This window comes from Orbicella franksi, chromosome 1, assembly GCF_964199315.1.
Source record: "Orbicella franksi chromosome 1, jaOrbFran1.1, whole genome shotgun sequence".
Taxonomy (NCBI): domain Eukaryota; kingdom Metazoa; phylum Cnidaria; class Anthozoa; order Scleractinia; family Merulinidae; genus Orbicella; species Orbicella franksi.
The window spans coordinates 34,589,904-34,616,610 of record NC_138145.1 but is presented as its reverse complement, the minus strand read 5'-3'; the positions used below and the strand labels follow the sequence as shown (position 1 = coordinate 34,616,610).

Genomic DNA, 26,707 nt, shown 5'->3' with positions numbered 1-26,707 from the left:
ATCGCAGATGATGTCATTTAAATGTCAATCAAATGTTGAAATCTCTCCTTAGCCATTATCATGATTGGTAACTCCATGCTCATCCTCCCGTGAACACTTGAAGCTGAGAGTTTCCTTCACGCAAACGAGCAGTCTACCATATTAAGTATGTAAGAAGCCTGTCAAAAAGTGCAAATAAATGGACACTAAGTGACACCAACGGTAAAATCCTTTTGGACTTGGAAGAACGCTTCGACTTTATGAAAGAACAAACAGCTAAGGTAATGTACAAGGAATTTGTCGATGAAATCCAAATATGGGTGTTGACAGCTGATGCATATAACTGTCTTTGAAATGTTTGGTGTGCAAAAAATACTTAGCAAAAACCGGCAAAGAAAACAAGCGTGATTGCGTCAGGCCAGGGTGCTTGTTTTACTAAGAGTGTGTTGGTTTCAGATGTTAGCAAATATTTCTGCTTTGACAGGGAACCCGGCATAGTTTTTGTTTATTATCTGGGTCATTTTAAGAATATTAGCAAATTTTTGAACAAGAGTACGATGATAAAAACTGATTAACTAAGGTTATGAACAGCCATTACTTTTCTTTAGTCAATTCAAAAACACCAGTTTCTATCCATGATGAATTTCCATTTTAAACGATCAGAACTTCTTTGATTTAGCTCATTTGGATTCATTAACATGGAAATTCTCACGCCAAATTTGCATTTCTTTATTTGAAAGATACGCTTGGTTAATTAAAGCAACACCAAGTTCACCCAAACAGTTCACAAGTATTGCGACAAAGAAGCTTTCAAACTTCACTGAAGTGGATAGCTCAATAGAGTGCAACAATGAAATGCTTTTAATTGCCCATGCAAGACATGCAGACATCTGAGATAAAACGCTCTGCAAATGAGAGCAGCTGGGGTTATTCGTTCATGTGTACAACAATAAAAATATGCAAACGAAGGTATTAACGAGGATAAAACATAACTAGCCGGCCTCTAATGGAAGTTTCCGGGCGCTCTGAGGATCGCAACAAGCTAAAAACATCCTTCATACGCGAAAACAATATTAACGAACTCTTAAAAGTTAAAAAAAACTCTTGACCGGTAACTAATTTTCATTATTTAGGCCATGGTTTGTCACATAGTTTCAAACGGTTTCTTATTTAAATTACGTCACTATTTCATCAAAGTCGTGCAGTCTGAACATTTCGACGACGTAATGAGCTGTTTGCGACGGCGGTTCTGTTACCAACTATCTCCTTTCCTCGTAAATATTGATTGAGTTAGCTTCGTTGTTGTCTCTCACCAGATAGTGCGCAGTTAATTAAAGTCCATTCGTACTTAACAGGTCAACGAAATAACTCTTGTTGACATGGTAATGTTGGGATTGTTTCGCTTGATTCTAAGGAAATCGATCGACTATAGTTTATCTTCATTACAGCTGTATGTTTCAAACACTGCTCTCTAAATTTCAGATGAGTAACGCAGGAATTTCAAGAGCAAAGACAACTGGGGAACACACATTTGTCAGTTCACGGGCTAGAACGCTTCAACCACAAGCAAATCGACCAATGCTGTACACAACAGATGATCTTCACCGATGTCTGTACAAGCGCGATGAAGTAATCGTTGTGAGCAAGGAAGATTTTAGAACTTCCCTTCAACACAAAGAAGAAGTCCACAGCTACTGTAAGTCACAGTTCATGTGAAAAGTGCGTAAGAATTAACGAACTAACAACGTAATCCTGTTCACGAGTTCGCATAGGGAAGCGCCAGAATGGCGTTTTGACTCGCAAACTAGGCCATAAAGTTTTTATCTACTTTCATATTAGATCATTACTTATGTGAAATATTCATTAGTTTACTGAGAGAGTAAGACAATAAGCTATTCATTAAGTGAGCAAACACCAAATACAATTTAAATTGTTATTCAGTGATACATTTTGATACACTCCTGGTTGCTTGAACATCAGTTCTTCTTTGATAAAAGCTGACTAAACCAACTCCTATTTTATAAGCAAGTGAAGAAAACCATTATTAGGGTTTAAGACGGATAGACCATAAAACCACACAGCCTAAAATTGTGCCAAAAATAGTCTTTTAGTTGGTGTCGTTTATCGCTAACAACAAGCTTTGGTTGACGGCATCATTTTCACTACGTCATAAGGAAATAAAGATTCTTTTGTAAATCAAAGCAATATAATTTCATTACGTAAGAAATCCAAGTTGTAACTACAAGGAACTTAAATATCGTCGATAGATAATCACGTTTTGAGTCCAACTTTCATCAAAAGGACCTAACATCTACGTTTGTTCTAACCTGGATCAGACTCGATTGCCCATTGACTTCAGTGGTGTGTGAATGGGACCTGAAAGAGAGTCAAAGAGAAACCATAAGAGCGAATTTAATCAGATCTTCCTCCTGATGGAAATCTCCTTAGAAAATTTCACACTGTACATGTTTTCATTCGAAATATTAGGAGGCTTAGACCAGAAGTTCAGAATCTAAAGGAACAAATGAGCAGTTCAAAACCTTTGCCACAAATGCCTTCAAACATCATTGTATGAATCATTAAAACACTCTCAGTCTTAATTCGAGGATTTCAGAGGTTATTCTCCAAAGCTATGGCTAGTCTCTCGTAATTTTAATTTGGTCCCCATTTCTATGAACTTCCAGCTCTGAGCAAGAAGATAATAATGTCGCTCTCTTATTTCACTAGGGCGCTAGTTTTTAAGGTTGACCAAAACACTAAGGTTTACCAGCCCTAAGATTTGTTACTAAGCAAGAACTCTAGGGTATTGATCAGTCTTTATAATAATAATTCTAGTATAGTAAACCGGTTTATTTTCCAGCTGCACATTAGAGAGTGCGAATTAAGGTCTAGTATAGCAAAACAGTCCATAATCTAACTGCACTCGCAACAGAGTGCAAATTCAGGTCTGAGCAAACTAGAAACAATTTTGGAGACAAACGTTTAAACCTAGTTTAGCCACGTGAAAAAAATTATTCCTGAAACAAATTTTTCGCCTCCTTTTTCCGTCTCGGAAACTAGAAAAGTATTTTTCCCCATTGGCCATGGAAAATGTTTGCTTCACAGGCACAAATTTTGCTTACGATGCATATCAATTTTTTTTTGTAAGAAACGAATACAATATCGCACGGTATTTAGTCTAATTAATCACCAACCATGTTCCGATAATGTATTGGCTTCACTGAGTCTCGGCCATCACGATGGCTTTATTTATATGGAACATGAGTGCGGCGAGTGTCGTTTAGTTCCGTTGATTCATTGATTATCTATGAAATTTTGACTGCCGGGTATCTAGTTTTCTTTTTTAAACAGTGTAGTATGTCGAGGCTGGGAGAATTCGTTCACTACAAAACCAAACTACAACCATTTAGAATCGCCTGGCATTTCTAAACAAATATCGAATACACTCAGAGAATTTCAACTGTAATTTCTGTAGATATTAAACTTATTATATGAGATTTGACTCTGGAGTCAGAGTACAAATATTTTCTAAGTTAGTGTCGGAACATCGAGATTTTATAGCACGGTGCCCAAGTTCGAAAATCCCCTCGAATAAAAAGCCAAAATAATACTTGAAAACGCTTAACATTTCTAAACAAAGAGGTACTATTCTAATTAAGAATTGAATGAGATATTCCGTGGAAATTATATAAGAATTACAGGCTGCCGGGTATCTAGTTTCTTTGAAAACACTTCCCGGCTGCGGGGTATCTAAACACAAAAGCGACTGAACTGAATGAAGACGAAAAGAAATGTAAAAAAAATTCGGTATAAAATAAGCTTAGCTCTTCAGTGAAGTTTGTTACCTTACATTTGGGTTTTGTTCTTGAACACACCAATGAACTTCACCGATTCCTTCTGAACAACACAATCTGCGGTCATTATGAGCCGCGTAAACAAATACTTCATTTGACTTCATTTGCACAAGCCGTATAATTTTCACTGGCAGCAATACTATTACTTCAGGTCTTTCCGTGAACCTTTCTAGTTTGTTACACTTTTCCAGAATATAGACGACTTGGGAGGTCATTATGCGCAGAATATTTGGAAAGAAAACTCTATCTCGCTCGCTTTCCACTGGCATGTTTCACTCAACTCAAAAAGTGAACACCGCACCGACCACCGCGCCACAAATTTTGCCGCCTTTTCATACCATCACTTCGTTTAAAACAAACTGAAATGTCCACATCGTCCAGTCGATTGAAAAAATTCAATAAAACAATTAGTCCATTCGCCCTTGTTGGATACAGGTTATTTATAACCCTCTTAGATCTTTGTGTTTTGTGCTGCACGCAGCATAAAACACAAAGACATTTTAGTGTGAAGTACATAGCAAATCATTTTAACTCATCGTTTCTGTTTTAACCCAAGACTCGCAAAAGTGGAAATCCCGAACCATCGAGTTTGGATTCGAGTTCGAGTTCGTGTTCGAGTTCCAGTTCGAGTTCCAGTTCGAGTTCGAGTTGGACTTCGAGTTAATTTTCGGGTTGGAGTTCGAGTTAAAGTTTGAGAGAACTAATAAAACATGCAAATAAAAAAGAACAAAATAAAAAAGAGGAGGCAGGTGAGGTGCTCGCAAAACAACACAACCCGCCGATATACTTGCATTTCTGGAAGGACCGCTTTTCGGGGAAAAGGCGCGGGGAAGCCCTTGACGAGCATCTCCATCATCGGGGATGGCACAAACACAAACGAAGGATTAGTTTTCCGCAAATTTTAGATGCTAACCATGAGCCAACGATCTCATGTCCATCTCTTTTAAGAAAGTGCATGTGGCGTGACGCGTGACGCGTGACACTAACGTTGTCCACGTGGTCATCTTGTGTTTTAAAATGACACATTTGGATAACAGTGGTATGATCTGAGATCCTGTCATTAGTCTGCTTGCTGGCCATCGTGGCATTAGCAATGGAAAGGTAGGTTTAATTTAATTTATGAAGACTTGCAGTTGAAAGATTTATTAACGCTGAAACATGCCTCTGTTTTCAGTGATTAAACAATCATAGAAATCACTTCATCGCTAGAGAAAGATCAGAAAAGATGCACGTGGTGATACATTGTAGGTCTTATCTTTTCATCGTGGATCAAAACGGTATTTCGGAAGAGACTGAAGGATGTACAGTGGAACCCCGTTAATACGACCACCTTCGGGTCATGGAAAATTGATCGCATTAACGGGGTGGTCGTATTAAAGGAGTTCTTTAAATAAGAAAATGACTGACTGAGCTTTTTTTTTTGGGGGGGGGGGGGACCAGAATAAAGTGGCCGTAATAACGAGGTGTTCGTATTAATGGTGTGGTCGTAAGGCGGGGTTCCACTGTAATGCCGTTTTGGGATTGTATTTTTCTGCACGTAGCTTTACAGTGGAACCAAGCCTTACGACCACCGCGTTAGTACGAACACCTCGTTATTACAGCCACTTTATTCTGGCCCCCAAAAAAGCTCAGTCAGTCATTTTCTTATTTAAAGAACTCCTTTAATACGACCATCCCGTTAATGTGACCAATTTTCCATGGCCCGAAGGTGGTCGTATTAACGGGGTTCCACTCTATTTGCTTATGCGCCCGTCCGAGTGGCACATGCAGTACCGACCTTGCGCTATCTTGAGGGGTAGGCAAAGCTGTCAGAAATTACAGTGTTTGTTTGGAAATCCGATGGCAAATAACTTTTTCCAGACTCTAATTTAACACAATTTGTAAATCGCAATGTTAGAATTCCAGGTAGAAAAGATTGTATTCACCAAGTTTGAAGGATGTAGCTTTTCTAGAAGACGCTCAGCTAATTTTCCTAATTTTCATACATTTGTCTCTAAATTTGGCTGGGTAGACGCTGTTCGCGGGAAACAAAATATATTATATATTGAATTGAATTTGGACAAGTATAAATTGATTTATGTTTGCAAATGTTTTCCTTTTCAGTTTAATTAACACAGGTTTATATTGACTCGATTTTTATTTTATCCTTTGCATTTAATGACAGTACTCGAGACTAGCTACGCTGCAAGATAAAGTGATTCAATGACTTAAACAACATTAATAATTGCAATAGTTAGAATTAATTTTTAGGCTTTTAGTTTAAGTGGACGGCAGGTTGACTGTCACACTGTAACTAACTATTTTTTGGTAAATAAAGAAGAATAAATATATTGTTCCAATAGATTTCTTATAACTTTTTTTTAACTTAAGTGAACTACTGAAAAAAAAAAAAAACAATTGATTGCGGTCGGGCTACAAAGCCGGAAAAGATAATTAGGTTGTTTTGATTCCTTTTGTTTGGTCTTTGCAGTTTTCGCCTATCTCTTGTCAAATTTCTCATGTGTAAACTCCAATTCTAACTCGGTCTTCAACTCAAAGTCCAATTCGAACTCAAACTCGAATCCAAACTCGAGGGTTTATTTCTCCCCGCAAAAATACTGTACCGCTACACCACACACACTATTACATGTGTAAAAAGTTAGTAGCCAAATTAAAACAATTGGCTCTGCTATCATGTATGTAAAAGCTTTTACTTGACAGTAAAATAAGAAACACACAATGACAAATATGGTGGTGGAATTTATACAAAACAGCTTTCAAGTTATCACTAAAGTACCTTAGAAAACAGCTCAGACACACATAAAATTTTTTTAGTTACAATATTCACTGTTTGATAATTGATGACAAAGTAGAAAAATCAAGTTGTACCGAGGTTAAAAACGTTTCAATCTATCTGATATAATAATCGGGAATGGTGGGCAACCAGCTGTCGTTAAATATCGTAGAGTACTTTATGGAGCAAGGTCTGAATGGGTTAACCAGAAAAAGACCAAAGTTTACCGGCACTGAAAACTAACAAATGATGCGAAATATTCCATGTTGCCATGTGTCTGTTCAGTAATAGATCACAGGTGACGTCAAACGTGGTAGGAACATAAAAGCAGCACACGAGGCGATCGGTAACCGAGTGTATCACTGATGTTCTACCACATTTTGACGTCTTTTGTGATCTGTCACTGAAAAGACGCACGGCAACATGGAATCTATTTGTTTTATATATCTATATGACGTGATCTATGCGTCTGTCCTCCAATAGATCATAAGTAAGAACCAATCATAATACGAGAACAATTCGATATATCATATAATAAGTGTCTCGACTTCAGCATTCTTCTTACGGCAACATGGAATCTATTTGTTAAACTGACGACTGGAAACAATCAAAATTGCCAAATATAAAATTAAACGTCTGAAATTCCTAATGACAAGCTAAAACATCTGTTCCTCTGAAATCTCCTAGATCCTCTCGTCCCCAGGGCCCGCGCGTTTTCGGTCAACGGCGCTCTGGATCAACCGGAATCAGAAAATCCTGATTCCGGTTCGATTTTGCGCATGCGTTTGATTTCAATAATGGTTTCTGAACATACCTGATCATAATTAACTTTACAAACATCCCAGGTTATTTGAACGGCAGCCAAGTGAAAGCTGTATAATTAAAGCAGGAACGGAAACTGACATTAATTACATTGTTTTTGGACGATCTTTGGACATTTAAAACAATAACTGTGCAAAAATTTACCCTCTCTCTCCCCCGCTAGGGTGCAAAGGATGCCGCCAAGAGCGCACTGAGCAGTGTCAATTGCACGGTCCTCATCAAACATTTAAACTAACAAGGACAGTAAACAACAATAACAACATAAACAACAGCGCCGTGGGATTACCAAGCGCAGTGGAGTCGTTTCCAAATGAAGTGGGCCTGTGTATATCAGGTATTCCTGGGGTGGGGTACGGTGTTTGCGCTAATCAGACTATTCCACTGGGCACGTGGATTGGACCATATGAGGGGGAACTGGTACGACCTGAAGAGGTGCTGTCTGGAACAGATACCTCGTACATGTGGGAGGTAAATTATTTTTATTTCGACTGTTTTCATTCTTTCACGGTTCAATAGCAAAAATCTTTTCAGATCGTAAATTACAGAGAAGTATCTTTTTTCAGAACCTTTGTTTTCAGAGTCCTAAGCTGTCTAATACTGTTAAATTATAAGTTCAAAAGTATCTCTCATATATTTCTTGTATTAATAGTATTTTTTGTCGATTGTAAGTGGGCAAAGTCTGTACACGAGCCAAGTGGCCCATCAGCCCGGCGCTTTTCTCCGGTTTCAGTAGCATGAAGCGACCAAGAGTATTTCTACTCCCCCCTTGATGGGATGCTAGTACATCACATGGTTACCCCAGCATTAAATTCAACGGTACCCATTTATACACCTGGGGGGAGATAGAGGTACTGTGAGAGTAAAGTGTCTCGCCTGAGAACAAAACACAATGTCCCCGGCCACGGTTCGAACCCGGACCGCTCGATCCAGAGACGAGCGCACTAACCATGAGGCAACCGCACCTCCCACATTGTCGCACGGTTTACCTACCATCAGAAACGCAAACTAGATATCTCACATATCGACCCATTGGTCAGGTGTATTATTTGAGTATCGCTGGTCAACGAAATTTTGGCGAAAATTTCAGTCAAACCGACTATCTCCTGTTGGTCAATAAAAATTGTTGAATTTTTCTTGTTTTACAGATATTTCATGAAGGACAGTTACTTTACTACATTGATGGACGCGATGAAAACAAATCAAGTTGGATGAGATACATTCGCTGCGCACGACACAGAGGCGAACAAAACATGTTTGCATTCCAGTATTGCGGTCACATCTACTACCGAGCCTTCCAGGACATCCCCGCCACGACAGAACTGCTGGTTTGGTATGACGATAAGTACCCGCAGTATATGGGCATCCCGCTGGAAATATGCGAAACGTCCCCCCACAACCCTGTTGGTAAGATATGGTTCCGAGGGAGCTAGTCATTTGTTTTACTGATAAAGATTGCTCGATAGCTGCATTTTCCATTTTTATACTTTATTTTCTTGTACTTGACATTTATTGTCCATGCCAATAAATCAGTTTCAATGCCTAGTAATCACATTAGGCCTACGCAATTAAGCGTGGAAAAAGTACTTTAGCAAAACGTTGTAATTTCTAATTCTGGGGTGAAATAAGAGTTTGTATTGTTGTTGTTGCAAGTGCCGCATGAGACAAGCACAAATATTCCACGGTTTTGTGCAGTAGAAAACTGGTTTAACAGGTCACAGTACTCGTTTTGCTCTTGTCTTGGTGCTTCTAACTACGCGCAACGCAGATAAAGGCTAAACACGACCTCGTAAGTCACCAAGCCAGCATAATTTAATGAAGGTAATAAGTGACAGTCACTTTGTGATTAATTCACTTATTTTTCTCGTTCTTAATACAGATCCGAGACAGCACCCTGAAATGGTAGTCGTTGTACCCCACGACACTTCTAACCCAGGGACCTCTTATTCACACCTGCCTTCGTCCAGGCCCCTGGTAGATAATCTACAATCTTTACCCAGCCCTCGCTCGACACAAGTCAGGCCCTCGCCATCATCACGCGATCACTTACGTGATCGGTCACTCAATGCGTCGCATATCATGCGAAACTTGACTCGAACTGTTTATCAAGGAAGTGAAACTTTGCGTGCAACTTTACCAACAGAGGGTCACAAACGTGCGCGCCACGCTTCATGGGTGAACGATGGAGCACCTTTACAATTCAGTGCGCCAGTGACTGATAATTCTGTTTCTTTTTCGGAAGATCTCCGCTTCACACGTGAAAACCAAGCTGTATCTTTTGGACAAAGAAGTGGCATTACGCGTAACACGCAGACGAATGGTCATCATGACGTCACATCTTCTAAGGAACTGCATGCTACGAACACAATGGTTCCGCTGACAACAGCTGAAAAGAGGCAGTCAAGATCTGGAGATGAAGAACGTAATAGTTCAGATGGTTCGGATGCAAACTGTGGACAGTGCGGCAGGTCATTCGCCCAGCGCTCAGTTCTTCAGATTCATGTCTGTCCCAACAGGCCGCACAAACCCTATCACTGTGGTCACTGTAATCAGTCCTTTGACAATCCAAACGAGCTGCGCACGCATGCTGTCATTCACGTTGGCGAGAAACCATTCAAGTGCGGCTATTGTGATCGATCATTCGCGGGAGCAACGACTCTTCACAACCACGTGCGCACGCACACTGGCGAAAAACCATTTACATGCGAGAGATGCGGAAAGAATTTTACCCAGGCCTCACAGCTACATAAGCACGAGGGACTACCGGGAGACTGTGTTCCATACGAAGGCCTGCCTGAGTAGAAGGTCTAAGACATTCGGACTGAAGAGAAAAACCTGAATAAACCGACAACCAAAGAACAATGCGAACCTGCCAGCTAGAGCCAGTCATACAGGAAGCCGATTTGAAGTCGATTTTAATGACAAGGGACTTGTCTCTATAGAAATTTATATAGTTAAGAGTTTTAAAAGAGAGCACCGATGCTTTGGCTTTTATTTAAGCTTTGCTTAGCGATAAGATGTGTGTGAACAACGATAAACGATACCTAACAATATAAATACAATCCAAGCATTTAAATGTTATCTATTCTACTTGTGTTAAATTCTCCAGCCTTAATAAATGCCACTATGATTAATACATAAGAAATACAAATTGTCCAGGTCTGGCATGATTTACAGTTAGCATACGCCTAGTGGCTTAGAGGAGGGTACTCGAGAGTAAACTAACAGCGAGGTACAAGGGAGAACTTTGTGAGTATGGGACTGGCAATTTTTAAAAGTTTTGTATTTTCTGGAACAAAGTTTTGTCGGTATTTTTGGTGCATGACACTTAAAATGTTAAACGGGGTGTTCGCCAGGGCGACCCACTCTCGCCATCTCTTTTCATAATAGTACTCGAATTATGACACTTAATACTTTTTTTTAGGTTTAGTTTAACATTAACGTCCTTTATGAAGTTATTTATGATGGTTCTGATGAGGTAGTTCAATTAAAAAGTTGACAGGGGTTTCGCTTTATATATATATTTTGCGTATTTGAAATCACGGTTGCATTCCCTTGTTCAAATTTTAAAACAATTAGATTACGAGCTCGAGATTTCTATCGCGTGAGGGTTGACGAGGGCGCAGCCTGAGTCAACCATCATGCATAGAAATCGAGAGCGAATAATCTAATTGTTTTAGTATAAATCTATTAGTCGTTCAAAACTTTATCTAAATCCTCTTCACAGACACTTCGAAAACGCAAAGAAGCAGCCCCCAGTTTGTTAACAAGCATTCCCTGCTACGCTACTCGCTATCTACAACAGCATAGTTAGTGAGTAGCGTAGCCAATAAGAGAACGCCATCCGTGATAGAACGCTAGTAGATTTATACTAATTCCTATTAGAAGAATTTTACTAGTATACTAATGCAAATGCTGCATTCTGATTGGCTGAGCTACTCGTACACTATCAGTCATTAGAGTGCAGTAGCTGTTGGTCGCCTACGAAATGGCGACGTTTTTTCGTTTTCCCGAAATTTTGGAGGACCATTTTGATGCAAAAGGATAATTAAATTCCTGAGAAGACTAACAGAAGGACATTAACAATGACGGTGGTACACTAGACCCAGGCTTTCTTAGGAGATGTTGCTCTTTTACGGCAATAGGGCGATCGAGGCTGACGTCATCGTTTACATTTATCCACATAAGAATACAATTCTGGGTAGACTGAGAAGGCGTCATGCCAGTTACAACTTGTCTCCAAACATTTGAAGAGCTTGAGAAACTTAGTAACATGCCGACGAATTTTTTAGCTTTTAGGGCGTAATGTTTTAGGACACATTACCCATACATTGTAAAATTTTGGGTTTTTAAACACAAAAAGTATTCAATGCATCGGGCTTGAATTCCTCGGGACAGTTACTTGTGCCATAACCTTTCAATAAGGTTTCACTTAGCCATACGCTTGCCTACGATATCTTTTCAGCTAGGCTAAGACAGATAACTGGACCATAAAAAAATGATAATAATAAATAATAAACACGGCACTATTTGGCATCCGATCTGTTACACGAAAACAGATTGAGCCAGAATTTGCTTTATATCATTTAAAGGAATTTAAACTGCATTCCGCGAAAACATTGTACTTGATGTTCATCAATGGTGAGGCCTTGTTAGGGGAGGTATGCATGTCTCTCTTCTGAATTTGAAAGAATATCGTGTTGGAACTTCGTCATTCTGACTACACCAACACGAAACATTCACTGTGAATAGTTTATTGAGAAGATCTGACCAGATGATCAGAATCCTTGCAAATTACAACTATTGGTTCGAACAATTAGAACCTGTGCTACCCAGATACGGAAAACCACTAAAAACCACCCTTTAGATAAAAAAATACGTGGAAAACGGCGTATTCCTCGTCTAACCAGACCCCGAGGAAAGGGTACAAAATCAACAAGCTAGAACATTTGACAATTATACATATAAGCTGTTAAAACAAGAGCTTAAAAAAAAAGGAGACAAACACGAAGACTGACTAACCTAGAATGACCTAAATCTCCCGCCAAAAGCCTCTAAACGTCCCATGACACCCCACGAGCCTCCCTATCCCCTGAATCGTCAGAAATTACATTTTCCGTTTCAAAGACCGACCTTTTTAATTTTAATAAGGCATTTTAATAAGGCATTTTAATAAGGCAAGTGTTCAAACATCGACTTATCAGTGAAACTTTCTCCATTGACAGAAAGTTTTTAACAGCTAAAAAAAATTCTCGACCGACGAAAATATCTCAAACCATTAAAATTTCCTAACCGATTTAAAAAGGGCTTGACCTAAATTTAAGTTAAAGGTAAAGACGTTTCCCAATGAACTAAGGAAGTTATTATTTTTTAATTTCTCGATCGGCAAGAAACAACGTGACTAACCTCGAATCACAGAGCATGAGTTTCTTTTAAAGACATTGAATGCTTTTAATAAGGCAAGATTAATAAACCGACGTTACTAGCTTAAGTAAACAGATCATCCGTTTCTCATATTGAAATAAATACCGCTGATCTACCACAGCCTGTGGCAGATCAGCAACAAATGTCAGTGAAATTTCAGTGAAATTTGTTGCTCGCTGGCCTTTCTTTGCAGTTCCAATTCCCCTAAGACGAATAAGGTTCTCGTTGAGTGTTGTCCTTCAGTAACATTTTTAAAAAATTTTTTTAAGTGGCAACCTTTTTAATAAAATACTATTAGCAGGAGAAAGGAATGGATGCTGTTAACTGATTCGTATTCTGGTATTCTTCTTTTCATAGCCTAAAAATAAGCTGTGCACGTTTTAGAGAGATTACCTACCAGCACACCAGTTTTCTGTCAAAATGTTCTCATCATCATCACAGTTCCTAGCTCGCCTCTGGGAGAATACGGCCATTGAACTTGTCTCCTCCAATCTGCTCTGTCTCTTGCAACAGTGACAGCTTCATTCCAAGTGGTAAAACCCATCTTCTGGCTCTCTTCCTCTACAGTTCTCCTCCATGTTTCCTTAATTTGGTCGACGTCAAAATGTTTTAGAAACTGAAAACAGGGCGGAAGTTTTCCTGGTTTTCTCTTTTCTTTCCTTTATTGCGGTAAGAGTCAAGCGTCTTGTCATTCTAGTTATTATATTTTCTTCATGTCGCCCTTCAAGGCCAAATCGCTAGCCAGAATTAACCCTAATAGAGCGTCATTACTGTAAACTGGTTCAACTGGTTCAAACATAAGGGGTGCACATTTGACGCTCGAGGTGGGTGGGTTGGTGATTTGGTATAGGCAAGACCCTTCCATGCGCTAAGAATTCTTTTTCTCGGGACGTCTGCCTACAGAATAATTTTTTCTCCGTGTAGCATTTTTCTTTCCGTCTCTCTGAACGTGCGTGAAATTTTGTTTTTGGTGCAAGTATGCTAGCAGGATTTTTTTTTTTCAAAATCACCTACCCCCCTCCCGTTTCGCCCCCCCACCCCCTCCCCCACCATTTCCTACAAAAGTCATATGGTCCATCTCTAAGGATATAAGAAAAAGTACAAAACAAATCTTATGAAACTGGTCTTTCGGAACATTATTATACAACGTGGCGCCAAAGACCAGAACAAAACAACGCTTGAAAACGCTTATTTGCTGAGAAACACTACAGCCATCATTTTCGCATGCGCAGCCCGCATGTTATGTGAATAAACAGCCTGGTTCCCAGCGCGTTTTCTTTAGACATTGGGAAGGGCGCAAAATGACGACAGTGTTTTTGCTATCCACACTAATATACGAGGGGACTCCGTTTTCAAATGTTCTTAAATGTAGCGTTTTCGATGAACTTGAGCTATGATCGTTTTCGATCATTATAGTGTGGATGTTCGGAAAGAACAAATCGAAACTAAAGCTTGCGTTTTCAAACGAAACACTGGGTCTAAGAACACAAGATCTACATAATCAAGCGGCTGCAGTCACCTACGACAGGTACGATATAAAACTGTCCCAGAAAAGTTATTTCCACAAACAACAGTTACATTCGCTTGATTGACCGAAACGGAAAGCAACATGTGCCAAAGTAAACGAAAGACAGGAAATGGATATCACCGGAAACGGATGTAAACGGAAACCAGTAAAGATGCAAATCCGTTTCCGCTGTGTCCGACTCAAGTGCTGCGGAAGTTTAGAGAGGTCTGTGAAGAGGGGGTGCAGTTTTATTGTTCAGAAAAACGAAATAACACGTTTTTCCATGTTCCTGTTTGAATCATTGAGCAAACCAACAAGAAAAAAGCCGTCGTTCTTGAAGAGTCATATAAATAGATCATTGCAACATTTCCACATTAGTTTTCGTTTGACGTAGTTACAGGTGCAATGTCTGAAGAAGATGGCAGTTTTAGATGAAATTTCTTGTACCAACAGTGAAAAAACCACGGACAACTTGGAAAATTCTTTTCGAATTCGATTTTGCCTCCAGCATGGCACGATTACAGCCATCATTATGCAGGCAGCCCGGTTTATTTTAAGATTTCTTTGAAAGGCCGGATGGCACGCAACATTAACTCCCACCTCGTCTCCATTCTTGTGCTAATCCGTTAAGATTAATTACGAAGGCTGTTACGAAATCTTGAGGACTGTTTAAAAGGGTACATATATTAGAATATGCAAATAACCAAACACTTTCATTCAGTCGGCTTTTCCATTGAGTTGTTTGTGTTGAACTAATCAAAGAAATCACTGAACTGTATTGAACTGAGATGAAATAAGTCTTAATAATGTGGTTAACAAAAGCGATTTTTCTCAGTTCAATCGTTCTTTCCTTTTGCTCAAAAAGCTAACAACGAGTTCGGTTCAGGCTGGAAGAACGCAAGAAACGGCAAAATAAAGCCAGTTTGAGGCACGAGTAATAACAGATGAACGATTATTTTGAAATCAATGAAACATAACGGGTATTTAAGTAAAAAGGCGGTACCAGAGTCTATCGGAATGCATCCCCCAAGGAAGTTAAATCAAAGAATTACACAGCATGACGGCAGAACTTTCTGCATGAAAATAAACTGCGACCACTAAACGCCATAAAGACTGTTGACATAACTGTTGGCTGAGAAAAATTTTGTCTGCGCAAATAAAAGATGCACGGCTAAGTGATGATCTTAATTGCGGGCGGTGATAGCAGTACCACAATCATGAGTAGAAACGACGAGATAACAATCTCTCACGTCTTCATTCTTGTTATTCAAGGCTTTTAAATTTACAGATAGTCCGTGTTGTATTCATGAATTTGCTTTTGTTTTGACCGTAGAAATAGACAAAGAATCTGCTAAATTTATCTCGAACATTTTATTAACCTACCCATAAAGCTTATGGTAAATATACTACAGTATTCCTGGGATGAAAATAAAAGCTATCTATTCAAAAGGGAAAATCACGTACTTTAGGAGTTCCCTCGAAGAAACTTGTTCACTTTGTAAACATCGCGCGCGTGTGCGAGGCACGCGAAATCGCGTTAGGTTTTGCGTGTTCGAGTCCTCGCGCGCAGGGAATTTCGCGGTAACTAAAAACTAACACAAATATGCCACACGCAGACGTCCTTACAACAATTTCTAGTTTTTCGGTAAGGAAACTAAAATTAATCAAAATTACAAAAAGTTCTATTTATATGAAGTCGTTTTTATTTTTCAAGGTCTATTGGTTCGCCGAACAGTCTCTCAAAATGCCCTATGTACAAATTTCATATTACGAGTAATTCAGTTCTACCATGATCGTCCCTTCAAGAACACATACGAATATTTACATTTGTTGTACAATGATCAGAATAAAACCACGAAGTTAAAGTGCTTTTACAAGCATTCATAAGCTTCAAAAATGAAAGACGCTCCTTGTCCTGATTAATTTTCAAAACTAAATAGTTAATATCGTAGTCATTGGCTCTTTTATTATAAACTATGGAAGGTCTTTACTCTTTAGTGTCCTTGTTTTTACATTCTTTCATTTTTCTACACCATATTCACAAAAAAATATCTCCAGTTGACGAGATCTGGGCTATAAGCGTTTCCGATCAACACTCCAGTGTTAGTCCACACTGACATAGTGTTTCTTTTATATTCTTCTAAACGCGGGCCACACAGTCGCCAGGGATTCTCTGATGTCTGCTAAGCTGTGATCCTTGAGTGAAATTCTTGCCGCATTTGTCACACACAAACGGTCTCTCACCAGTGTGTGTCCTTATGTGATTGTTCAGAGTGGTAGCCCCGGCAAACGCACGCGAACAGTAGCCGCACTTGAATGGCTTCTTACTGGCATGACTGACAGCATGCGCGCGCAGTTGGGCGGGATGTGAGAAGCTCTGCGAGCAGTGTCCGCACTGATATGGCTTCTTTGGCGCCTCATTGCAGACGTGAACTTGGAGCATGGTTCTCTGTGGAAAGGACTTCTTGCACTGGCCGCACTTCCACAGGCTCAGCTCAGTGATGTTGCTGAATACGGGTTGACTTGGTTTTGCAGTTTTGTTCTGTCCATCTTCAGTAGGGATGGGTGAGGCAGGATTGCTGGTCTCGCTTTCTGGCGATGGCAGCGGGTGAGACTGATTAACCACCAACTTCTCCTGAAGCATCAGGTGCTGTGGCTTTTCAGGGCCAGTCACAGCAGACGTAAAGTCGAAGGCAGAAGGAACGTCGCTCTGAATACCGTTGAACGGCTCACCACTGATTGCTCTGGTCGGAGATGGCTGTTGCTGACTCCCAGACTGACTGTTTGGCGAATGCGGAGGACTGGAGGGAGAAGACACTGAGCTGGGAGGGGTGGGTGGATATTGTGTCTCAGATGGCACCCGGCCTTCTTCCGTAAGGACAGTGCCGAACTTTTCTGGCTGTTTTGTAGTTCCTATCGAGAAAACGTTAACAATATATCAATTTCCCGTACATTGCACTCTACTGTAACAAAATGTACCCAAAAATATATTCTGCCGCACCCAAATATCAACAAAAAATTTACCTTTTGCTGTCAAGGGACCCATATCGAAGATTGAGCTTGGGACGCCAAGGTATTGTGGGTATTTTTCATCGTACCAAACCAGCATTTCCTGTCCAGGCAGGATGGCCTTGAAAGAGCGGTAGTACACTTTTCCCAGGTACTGGAAGGCAAACAGGTTTTGTTCACCTTTGTGGCGAGCACAGCGGATGAAACGCATCCAGCTTGAAACTTTTTCGTCACTGCCGTCAACAAATCCCGCCAGTTTGCCGTCTTCAAAGATCTAAGGGATGCCAAGCAAGAAAATTATCAATGAAATTATCGCCCCCAAAAATGAGCATTGTAACAACGCCCAAAGCTTTTATCTCTAACATTCTCAACATACCTCCCACATGTACGAAGTATCTGTAACAGAAGACAGCTCCTCAGGCTTCATAAATGTTCCTTCATAAGGCCCAATCCACGCGCCGACAGGAATCGCTCGCTTGGCGCAAATACCGTATCCCGTTCCTGGAACGCTTGATGCACACAAGTCCACTTCCGGCGGAAGGGATTTCAGAGCAAGTGGCAGATTTGTTGCTCGTGGAGAGGCAGAAGTTTCGTGTTGATGACACGGACACTGGAAACTCGGATCTGTTGAGCTAGCGTCGCACCCTGAACACAAAAATTATCATCAAAACGACTCCAAAAATACCCTTTGGACAACAAATTATAAAGACTTGAGACTGGATTAGTTTGTAAGCCAAGCTAATTCATACAAACACGCAAAGTGGGCAAGTGACTTCTTGCATTGGTAACTCTATTTCGCAATAACTCTTGAAAGTTTTTAGACAAAATATCAGAACAGACGATTTGACAAATAAATGCTATTACAGTTTAGTGCTTTCATTTTTCCCAGAAAACGGAACAGTTGGTTGCGTGGTTTTTCTCAGTCCATCAAAACAAGGTGCAATCAAGCTGCACGCACGAAATGAGCATTAAAAAAATATATCCTATGATGCATTTCGAGTAACTTTATCATCACATCATGGATTACTTACAGAAACAAGTCGATCCCTTTTTCTTCACCAATACGTCCTGTGTGCTAACTGGATGAACGGCCGATGCGTTGAAAAGACATTTCTGTAAGTCAGTCACAGTGAAGGAGTACGGTGAAAGCTTTGTGGAGATCACTTTGGGCGATGAAACCATACGGGCTTTCTTGGCTACAGGCTGAAACATCTCGTCCCGATTCAAACTCACGCTATCCACGACAGGGTTGATCATTTTTCGCGCCTGTCAAAAGATACACATTTTACATTTGTAAGAATCGAGAGAAGTATTTAGTTCAGCAGTGTAAGAGATTGATTTAAAAACCTGTTTCTCGGTATACCTTTTCCGCTGGTGGAGCATTTTTCGTCCCAATTGAAATTGTTCGTAAAAACGGCTTCAAAACGCGACAGCGTATGCGCGCTTGTAAGTTTAAAAGGTTTTTAACAAGGATCGGAAGCTTGTCGATTTTTATTTCTTCTCAGCCCCCGGTGATTAGTAAGCAATATCAGACTTGTCCGTGGTTCATTCAATCATACATAAAATATTCACAATTGTCTAATTTGCTTTTAAATTACCGAATGCAGCGAAGCAAATCGTTTTTCGGCACAATGGAAGGCAAGAGGCATTGTTTAAAACTGTTAACAAGTTTTTTCAGAAATTCCGTTTGCTTGCTATCCACTCACACCCTTACAACCAAAAAACATCTCGAGATTGCATGAAAAGATTGAAAATTACCCTGTTGGGTGAAAAAAGTATGAAAAACTTCATGCAAATCACGGTAGTATTTTCCTTTTGTTTTTCCCCTTCATAAAAGTTTTGGATGTTTGCATAATTACCTACGTAAACCGAAGTTTCCCAAACTTCTAGAACAGACCCACCGCAAAAAAATTGACGAAAGCGAGTTTTAAATTTATACCCTTGCTTACAATCGATTGATATCGAAATTTCGTTGCAAATTGAAGGAAAATCGTGGATTACGGTGAGTTTGCAGGAAACTCAACTCGGTGAGGCGTAACTAGCTCAATTGCAAGTGGGTGAAGAAACCAAGAAAAAGCAAGCAAAAGTTTCGCGCTTTTCACAACCAGCAAATTGGCCAAACAGTCGAAAGTGTCAAAAACCGCGCGAAAATGCCTGCTGACAGCTGGTTGTTACTTCGTCTACTGTCAAGGAGTGGAATTTCTGTGCAACAATGCGATTCACCACTTAACTTACAAGCGCTCACCCAAACTACGCTGTCTGAAACAAAATTTATCCTTACCTTGTTTTCGACTTCCATTTCCAGTGTTCTCAAACTGTCGACGATGTGGTAATGGTATATACTTTGCGGTCCAGAAGGTGATATCTTACAACTTTTGGGAGTTGAGATTTGTCTAACTGCTTGCTTGCGTTCCACCTCGAGCACCGAATAGCTGATTAGTTTAAAGGTCTTATTTACCAAAAGGCGGGCGATGTTAAAGCTTACGCCTTTTATGCAATATTCACAGCCTTTGAAGACAAAAGTGCATTATTTTCACGGAGAATTACCACCAATAATAAGATGGAGTACAAAGGAATCTCAAGCACTTTTGTCTTTTATTTCTCTTCGTTTGTGCTTGGCCGCTTTTCGAAAAAAATATTTACAAAACAATAAATCGACGCTTAGCTCGAGGACTGTCTGAAGAAAGTTTTCAGTAAGTAATGTGGAGCTAGTACTTTTGCATGTCGACTAAGAACTCTCGAAATTGATGAAAAAGATAAGATTGGTTAATTATCTGTGATGGCGACGTTATGTTTTTCTCTCCCAGAAACACAAAAGACCTTGATCGATATGACTGCTCATGCGTACAAAAGACGCCCGTTCATAGATGATAGCCTAATCAACGAACTTCTAATTTCATTTGCAGAAATATTTTGCGTAGATTTTGATTGGTCGAATTTCCCCGCGCAAAATGGAAAAGCGGAAGTCGAAATTGTTTTTTTTAAGATTTATCCCTTAGTTTTCGCGTTGATTAGTTATTCACTTCTAATTATAGTCTTCTGTGCTCACTGGGGAATGCGAAAAATAAATGACAAAAGTGTAGCGTAACGCTGGAGAAATAATAAGCTTGTCCTCATCACGTACTTTATCAATAAAGGATTTCGTGGCAAAACATGTTCCGTTTTTGTGGAGTTACTCGATGGCTAGTGCACCAATCGTTTCAGCAAAGCATGAAGGTCAAACAAATGCTCTATTTTTTGCTTACCTACGAGGTTTAAAGTGATAAAGTTGATTTCTTTTGACTGTCAATGAAAAATTCAAACTGACGTTAATGAGCCACACAAAAAAATGAAGATAAATGAATCGTACAGTGGAAGATGAAAAAGAAAAAACACAAAAGGGAGTGGTTTTTCTTTTTATTGCCTACTGGATACCGACAGAGAACTAGAGGCCGTAAAACTCTTTGAAAACAACTTCGCAAGGCTTGCATGCACAAAACGAATGTCCGAGCGAAAACAATTAAAGTTCTCCAAAGAACTAAAATTTATCCAATGCGAGGACATAATAAAACCTCAACAGTTAGCTACGATTACCATCTCCATGTCCAGAATCCTTTTCAGGGATGGTCACGCATGATCAGTCACACAGTTGTACCCAGACCCATACCCCGTTCTAAAAACCTGATAACATGACAAAGTCACAGTTTCATTCTTGTGCATTGTTCACTGTTATCATTTACTAATTGACTTTTCTGTCAAAAGTTACTGCAAAGTGTAGTAAACTTAACAGTCAGACTGATATCGTCACAGAAACACAAAAACACAATTACACAACAACTCATTGTTAAATTTATTTATTTTAGCAAGCAGCTATTTCCTGTTGGTTTCTATTAAAATAAAAAATTAGTAATTTAACCTCTAAATTACTTGAGAATTCAAATATTTACCTACTACATTGCTTATGGTGTTTCTAAAAAAACCGTTTTAGAAGCGGGCTTGTAGTAATTTTCCGGATAAAAAGAAGTTTTGATTCAAGCGATCATAGATGAAGGTGAAACACTACCCTTACATTCACGCGGGTTTCTGGCGTGTCTTGCCAACAGTCCAGGTTGTGAGAATGTTTTACCACATTTTTCGCAACCAAAAGGTTTTTGTCCCATATGAGATCTTATGTGATTAGTCAGTGTTGTTGCGCCAACAAAAGCGCGCGAACAAAAGCCGCATTTAAACGGCTTCTCGCTAGAATGCGAGATGACATGCGCACGGAGATGCGAAGGATTGGAAAAGGACAAGCTGCACTGTCCACACTGATATGGTTTAGCCGGCTGGCACGGACACACGTGTAGCTGTAGAGCCACCCGCTGGGAAAAGGTCTTGTGGCACTGCTGACAGCGCCATGACGTCATTTCCCCCAAAGGAGGACTCTTAGCAACTGGAACTAGATTATTTCCAGGATCACTGACGTCACTTTCTACGTCACTGACAGGAGAGGATCGCTGGTCAGAGAGCTTGCTGTCGGTAGATGAACTTCTTGTTAATGGAATACCTGCTTCACGCAAACGCGGTTGGGATTTCTGTTCCACTGGCTGTAGCATTCCGGTAAACCAAACATCTAACAAAAGATAAGAGACCAAGAGATTATTAGAAAACTTGTTTAAAATATTGTAAGATAACTAGCATGTTTTCTCCCATCTCAACATCTAATTTCTCTTAACATTGTCAACTCATTGTCAACCAGACAGATAATGAGAATACAGAAAGCAATCAGGTAAGAAATATTTTCTTGATGTACAACCAAACTTCCAGACCTAACATTAAAAGAAATGTGTCAATCAGTAAGGAGAATTAGCATCTTGAACTTGGAGCTGAAGCTGTTTTTTTTTTAATTTTTATCTCTCGGACTAAAGAGCAAAGATTATACGAGTACCTGAAGGTGTCTGCTCTGTTTGAGCTTTGTGATGTGATAAGTCCTTCTCGCATGTTTCAAACACTCCTGAAAGAGATATAGTTTATTAATCGTAGCTTCTAAAAGCTACTCTAGCATGCACCTCTACAGATATGTGATGAATTCATCTATATATTGAGTAAATGATGCATTATAAAATTGAAAAAGTAGATCAGTCTTTTCCTCTGTCTTTCTTACCTGTGATCGTTGCAAGTGTCTGTCATCTTATGTCCGTCGTTTTGTTTGGTCTATCTCAGTCTTTCAGTCAGTCAGTTGGTCAGTCAACCAGCCAGTCAGTCAGCCAGTCAGTCAGCCAGCCGGTCAGTCAGTCAGTCAGCCAATCAGCCAGTCAGCCAGTCAGCCAGTCAGCCAGTCAGCCAGTCAGTCAGCCAGCCAGCCAGCCAGACACACAGGCAGGCAGTTTGTCTTACTATCTGTCTGTCTGTTTGACTGGCTTTACGGTTATCTGTCTGGCCATTGTAATTGTGCTTTACCAACAAAATAATTTAATCATGCTTGTTTAATCTGTGAAACACACGATAAAACGGTATTATTGTACTGACAAAACTTTTGACTTTGCCAAAACCATTCGTCTCGAGATCTGAGTCAGTCTAATGTATTCTATACTGAAAAGTCTCTTTATAAACGTACCTCCGTGATCTATAACAAAGCAAATTTCCTGCAGTCCTGTCGGTATTCCAAAATGCTGAAGATATTTATCATCATACCAAACAAGAAGTTCTTCTCCAACAGCTATGTCCTTGAATGAACGATAATAAACGTTGCCTCGGTATTGAAAGGCGAAAAGATTCTGTTCATGTTTGGAGCGTGCGCACTGAATAAAACGCATCCAGCTTGAAGACTCCAAGTCACTACCATCGATAAAATACATCAACTTATTGCCTTCGAAAATCTGTAAAGAACAAACATTAAAAGCTTAGTCTTATTATTGACACGTTAATAAAGTCATTATTATTATTATTATTATTATTATTATTATTATTATTATTATTATTATTATTACTAGTCAACCAAGCCAACACAAAACTTTTTTTTCTTGTCTTTATTTGGTTTCTAGTCCGCTTGAATTTCCTCGTACAAGCGTCAATCAGTCAAGTGCTTTAGACTGTTCAAATTCTACTTCCTTAATACACTTCCGTGTTTCACAAGAAACCACAACAACGCCTAAGTTTTCTTGGAAACTCCTTCCAGCACTTCCACTAACTAGGCCATGCCTAGGCTGTTTCCACTAATCCAGTTAAGCTCGAAATAGAAACTCTCTCAACTCATGTTACAACATTTCTTAATGTTTGATCTGAGAATCTGGCGTTTCATCAAACACCGAAATAGCTGCTAACTGTTGTTAGACATCGTACGCCCCTGAAATTTTAATTTCTCAATGATGGCCGCTTACCTCCCACATGAAAGACGTATCCATGCCTGCTGTCACGTCACCAGGATAAACTCGTTTTCCTTCAAATGGACCAATCCACGTCCCTGCAGGAATGTGCCTTCTGGTACAAACTCCGAACTCAGCACCAGGGACACTCGACCTACACAAACACACTTCCTGCGGAAGTGACCTCATAGCTTTGCACGTATGAAAACCGCTGTCCTGTCTTGACGCATAACTCAAACCATGTAAAGGGCAAGGTTCGGCATATTGCTTCTTACAACGAAGACACCCTAAAACGAAAGAAGGAAATGACAGGTTGAAAACATTTTCATTCATACAAGATTTGCACATTTCGCCGTAAACAAAAAATCAGTGGGAGACTGTGAAATATCGCGCCCGCAAGAGGAGCAATTAATACGCACGCCCTTGCAGACCTATGTGGTTTTAAGCCTGGTATTAATCGAACATTTGTTAACAGCAACATCAATTTAAAATAATCAAGTATTTTCTTTTCAGACTCTAGCGCCAACAACTTTCACATTGTTTGTTCCTAAACAACAAGTTATGTGACAAAAAAACCGCGGCTGCCTTCAGAGAATCGAGCATGAATTTTAACAAACCACTGTCTACTTCTTACCGTCTGCGATATCATCGAAACAATGCAGAAGAGTAAAAAGTGTTGATTATATTTAGAAGCTTGAATCCCAGGAGAATTTGTACCTGACGGTTTTTAAATTCACTCTGAAAAACAATCTACTTTTCAAAAGGGAGGTTCAGCTAAAAATGAATCATCCATCGTCAGAACCGACTGTAGAACTTTTCAGTAAAAGGAATTTTTACTCTATGCTATGAAATGCAGAAACAGCCGTCCTTAACACGATACATTTTACGAGAGAAAGTAGTTTATTTTAAGGGCGTGTCCGCGAGAACATTCAAAAGCACGTGTATAGAATAAATAAACGACATCCCTCAAACAGAATAGCCGGATAAATTTTAAAAGGAATAATTGCGTCGCGAAACTTCAAGTCTATCATATCTCTTGACGGCAAGAAAAGCCAGCCATCGTAAAAAAATCTCTGTTTGACGTGAAAATTCAGAGAAAAAGTCCGCGCCAAACAAAATGATTAACTCAGAGACAAGATAAAGGATTCGACAACTGAAATATTTAGAATTTTTGAAGCGTTTATGCACATTTTAAGAGCAGAAAGTGGTCGCGACCTTGAGAGAGCGTTCCGTCAACTGAAGTTGAAGTATGAAGGCTTCAATCACGCTTCACTGCAGCAAACTAAGAAAAGAAGTATTGTTTTGAATTTCAAAACGTTATCAAGTTGTATTTCAAATAACCTCTACACCAGACAGCCAGTAGTAATCTCAAGAGAGATTTAACAATAGCCTTCATTTGAGGCGGCATGCGGTCTCAATGAAAAACTTTTCAAAAATGGCGTGCGAAATTTTAAGCAAGTCAATAAACAAAAGGCAAAAGTCACGAGTTAAATGAAAGCGACATTTTTTGAAAACAATGAAAACGACTATATTATATTTTTTCATTCATTCAAGTCCATGAAGCTTAAGCTGCAGTTTTTCAAAGTTATTTTTCTTTGAAAACTTGTTCACCAGTTTGCAACCAGCGTACGAAAGCGGAAATGTTTCAAAACCGCGAAATGATAGTGGGTACGTTAACTTTTCTTCCCCGCTTGAATTTAAAATCATAATTAACTTTGTCTGATAATTCGAGAAACGTCTGAAAACACGTGACGTTGTTTGAGTGGAGTTTTCGTGGGCCGAAGGAAGTAATTTGACTTCACGTGCAATTTTTACTTACGCACCTACGCTAATTTCCGGTTACGTGAATCCGCCTCATATCAAGCAGGTTACGGAATTTCGGGTCACTGAACTTACACATTTGCGAGTTAAAACCTCCAAAATTCACTCCACTTTTTTCCAGTGTATCGGCGTCGATGAAGACAGGTTGTTTTCTTTCAAACAAGAAGCTAACAACAGCAGCTGTAGGAATGAATGGCTGTTTTCCTTGAGGTGGAACTTTGACGTTGAAAATTTTCTTCATCGAGTGGCTTGAAATCTGAAAGAATTGAATTGTAAATTAGATCAATTTATTAAAATGCAGTGTTTAAAAATAAACTGACCTTCCTGATCGTTATCATGATTACATGACCGTCAAAGTTTCATTCATTGACAAAAATAAGCTCCGTCGGACAAATACAAGCGGTTTTTTGGCAGTAGCTTCTGACTAGGGTAGGAAGTAAAAGTACGAATGGAACCGAGCAGTTAAATTCAATTCTGAGCTTCTCGGGCGTGAAATACAAGTGCATTGAGGCATAAGTTTCTTTACCACCTATTCTTGATCTAACAATCTATTTAGCTTCAAAGCAAAATTACAACTCGACAAAACTCTTTTACAACAGATATTTGCAAATTTAGTTTTATCGTTGAGAAGGGATTAAATCAGTAAAACAGGCAAACATCGCATTAACATTTGTGCTTCATTTACACGACTGTTAGATCGGCTTGTTGCATTTAATTTTGTTAAATTCATTAATACAAACGAAACATTTCGTGTAAAATCATTTTTCCCAGCAAACAAACAGTTTTTCAAGACTATCTCTCTGTGCATAGCACATTTTGTTGGTTCTTCAATCATTCATTTAGGAAACTTTGTCCACTATATCGTAAACTGTACACAACTTTCCAATCTCAATAATGATTTTTCATTTACACTCATTTACTTACCAAATCGTTTTGTATTTTTGTCTTCAGCTCTTCACTGTTCACGAATATCGACATTGTCCTCCGTAGTTGGCTGGTTACTGTGGTTTTTTTTTTTTTTACCAGGAAGAATATTTGTAGTGAACGTCTGGATAGCAACACGACGGAGCTTGGTAGTAAATTCTAGAATCATTCATCGCACAGGGATTGAGGTCTTGTTTGCTGCAAGAGCCTGATTGGATAATTGTCTTTCTGCTTGTTGATTTCTATTATTCTAGTACTTGCTTTATATAACACA

General features: G+C 39.5%; 3 protein-coding genes across 5 annotated transcripts; 1 reads left to right on the top strand and 2 right to left on the bottom strand.

The window, feature by feature from the left end:
- The first annotated feature begins 125 nt into the window (after positions 1–125).
- Positions 126–11,967, top strand: LOC145460422 (uncharacterized). 3 transcript variants are annotated; one of them, XM_081445244.1, is made up of 5 exons: positions 126–260; positions 1,462–1,675; positions 7,592–7,896; positions 8,574–8,832; positions 9,305–11,967. In XM_081445244.1, the coding sequence occupies exons 1-5, from the start codon at positions 240–242 to the stop codon at positions 10,225–10,227; spliced, it is 1,722 nt and encodes a 573-aa protein (XP_081301370.1). In that variant the 5' UTR covers positions 126–239; the 3' UTR covers positions 10,228–11,967. The 3 variants fall into 3 exon arrangements, with proteins under 3 accessions (XP_081301370.1, XP_081301378.1, XP_081301360.1); XM_081445252.1 differs by lacking the exon at positions 126–260 and adding an exon at positions 987–1,361; XM_081445234.1 differs by lacking the exon at positions 126–260 and having other exon boundaries at positions 987–1,675.
- Positions 11,968–13,109: 1,142 nt separating this feature from the next.
- On the bottom strand, positions 13,110–20,367 carry LOC145460477 (putative histone-lysine N-methyltransferase PRDM6). Its single transcript, XM_081445314.1, has 5 exons — positions 19,647–20,367; positions 18,397–18,631; positions 17,742–18,010; positions 17,381–17,639; positions 13,110–17,269 (listed from the first exon to the last, which is right to left on the bottom strand). Exons 1-5 carry the CDS (start codon positions 19,662–19,664, stop codon positions 16,497–16,499), a joined length of 1,554 nt encoding a protein of 517 aa, XP_081301440.1. The 5' UTR covers positions 19,665–20,367; the 3' UTR covers positions 13,110–16,496.
- An 86-nt stretch (positions 20,368–20,453) lies between these two features.
- On the bottom strand, positions 20,454–26,707 carry LOC145460507 (putative histone-lysine N-methyltransferase PRDM6). The gene is made up of 6 exons (XM_081445352.1): positions 26,434–26,707; positions 25,585–25,765; positions 23,704–23,975; positions 22,941–23,202; positions 22,272–22,337; positions 20,454–21,956 (listed from the first exon to the last, which is right to left on the bottom strand). Exons 1-6 carry the CDS (start codon positions 26,485–26,487, stop codon positions 21,376–21,378), a joined length of 1,416 nt encoding a protein of 471 aa, XP_081301478.1. The 5' UTR covers positions 26,488–26,707; the 3' UTR covers positions 20,454–21,375.

Coding starts and splice junctions, on each gene's coding strand:
- LOC145460507 (XM_081445352.1), bottom strand. CDS start 26,487: ATGTCGATATTCGTGAACAGTGAAGAGCTGAAGACAAAAATACAAAAC. Junction 22,338..22,940: donor CTTTGTTATAGATCACGGAG/GTACGTTTATAA, acceptor TATCTCTTTCAG/GAGTGTTTGAAACATGCGAG. Junction 21,957..22,271: donor AACAGAGCAGACACCTTCAG/GTACTCGTATAA, acceptor ATCTTTTGTTAG/ATGTTTGGTTTACCGGAATG.
- LOC145460422 (XM_081445234.1), top strand. CDS start 1,432: ATGTTTCAAACACTGCTCTCTAAATTTCAGATGAGTAACGCAGGAATT. Junction 1,676..7,591: donor AGAAGAAGTCCACAGCTACT/GTAAGTCACAGT, acceptor CTCCCCCGCTAG/GGTGCAAAGGATGCCGCCAA. Junction 7,897..8,573: donor ATACCTCGTACATGTGGGAG/GTAAATTATTTT, acceptor CTTGTTTTACAG/ATATTTCATGAAGGACAGTT.
- LOC145460477 (XM_081445314.1), bottom strand. Junction 18,011..18,396: donor AAAGGGATCGACTTGTTTCT/GTAAGTAATCCA, acceptor TTTTGTGTTCAG/GGTGCGACGCTAGCTCAACA. Junction 17,270..17,380: donor GGGTCCCTTGACAGCAAAAG/GTAAATTTTTTG, acceptor TTTTCTCGATAG/GAACTACAAAACAGCCAGAA.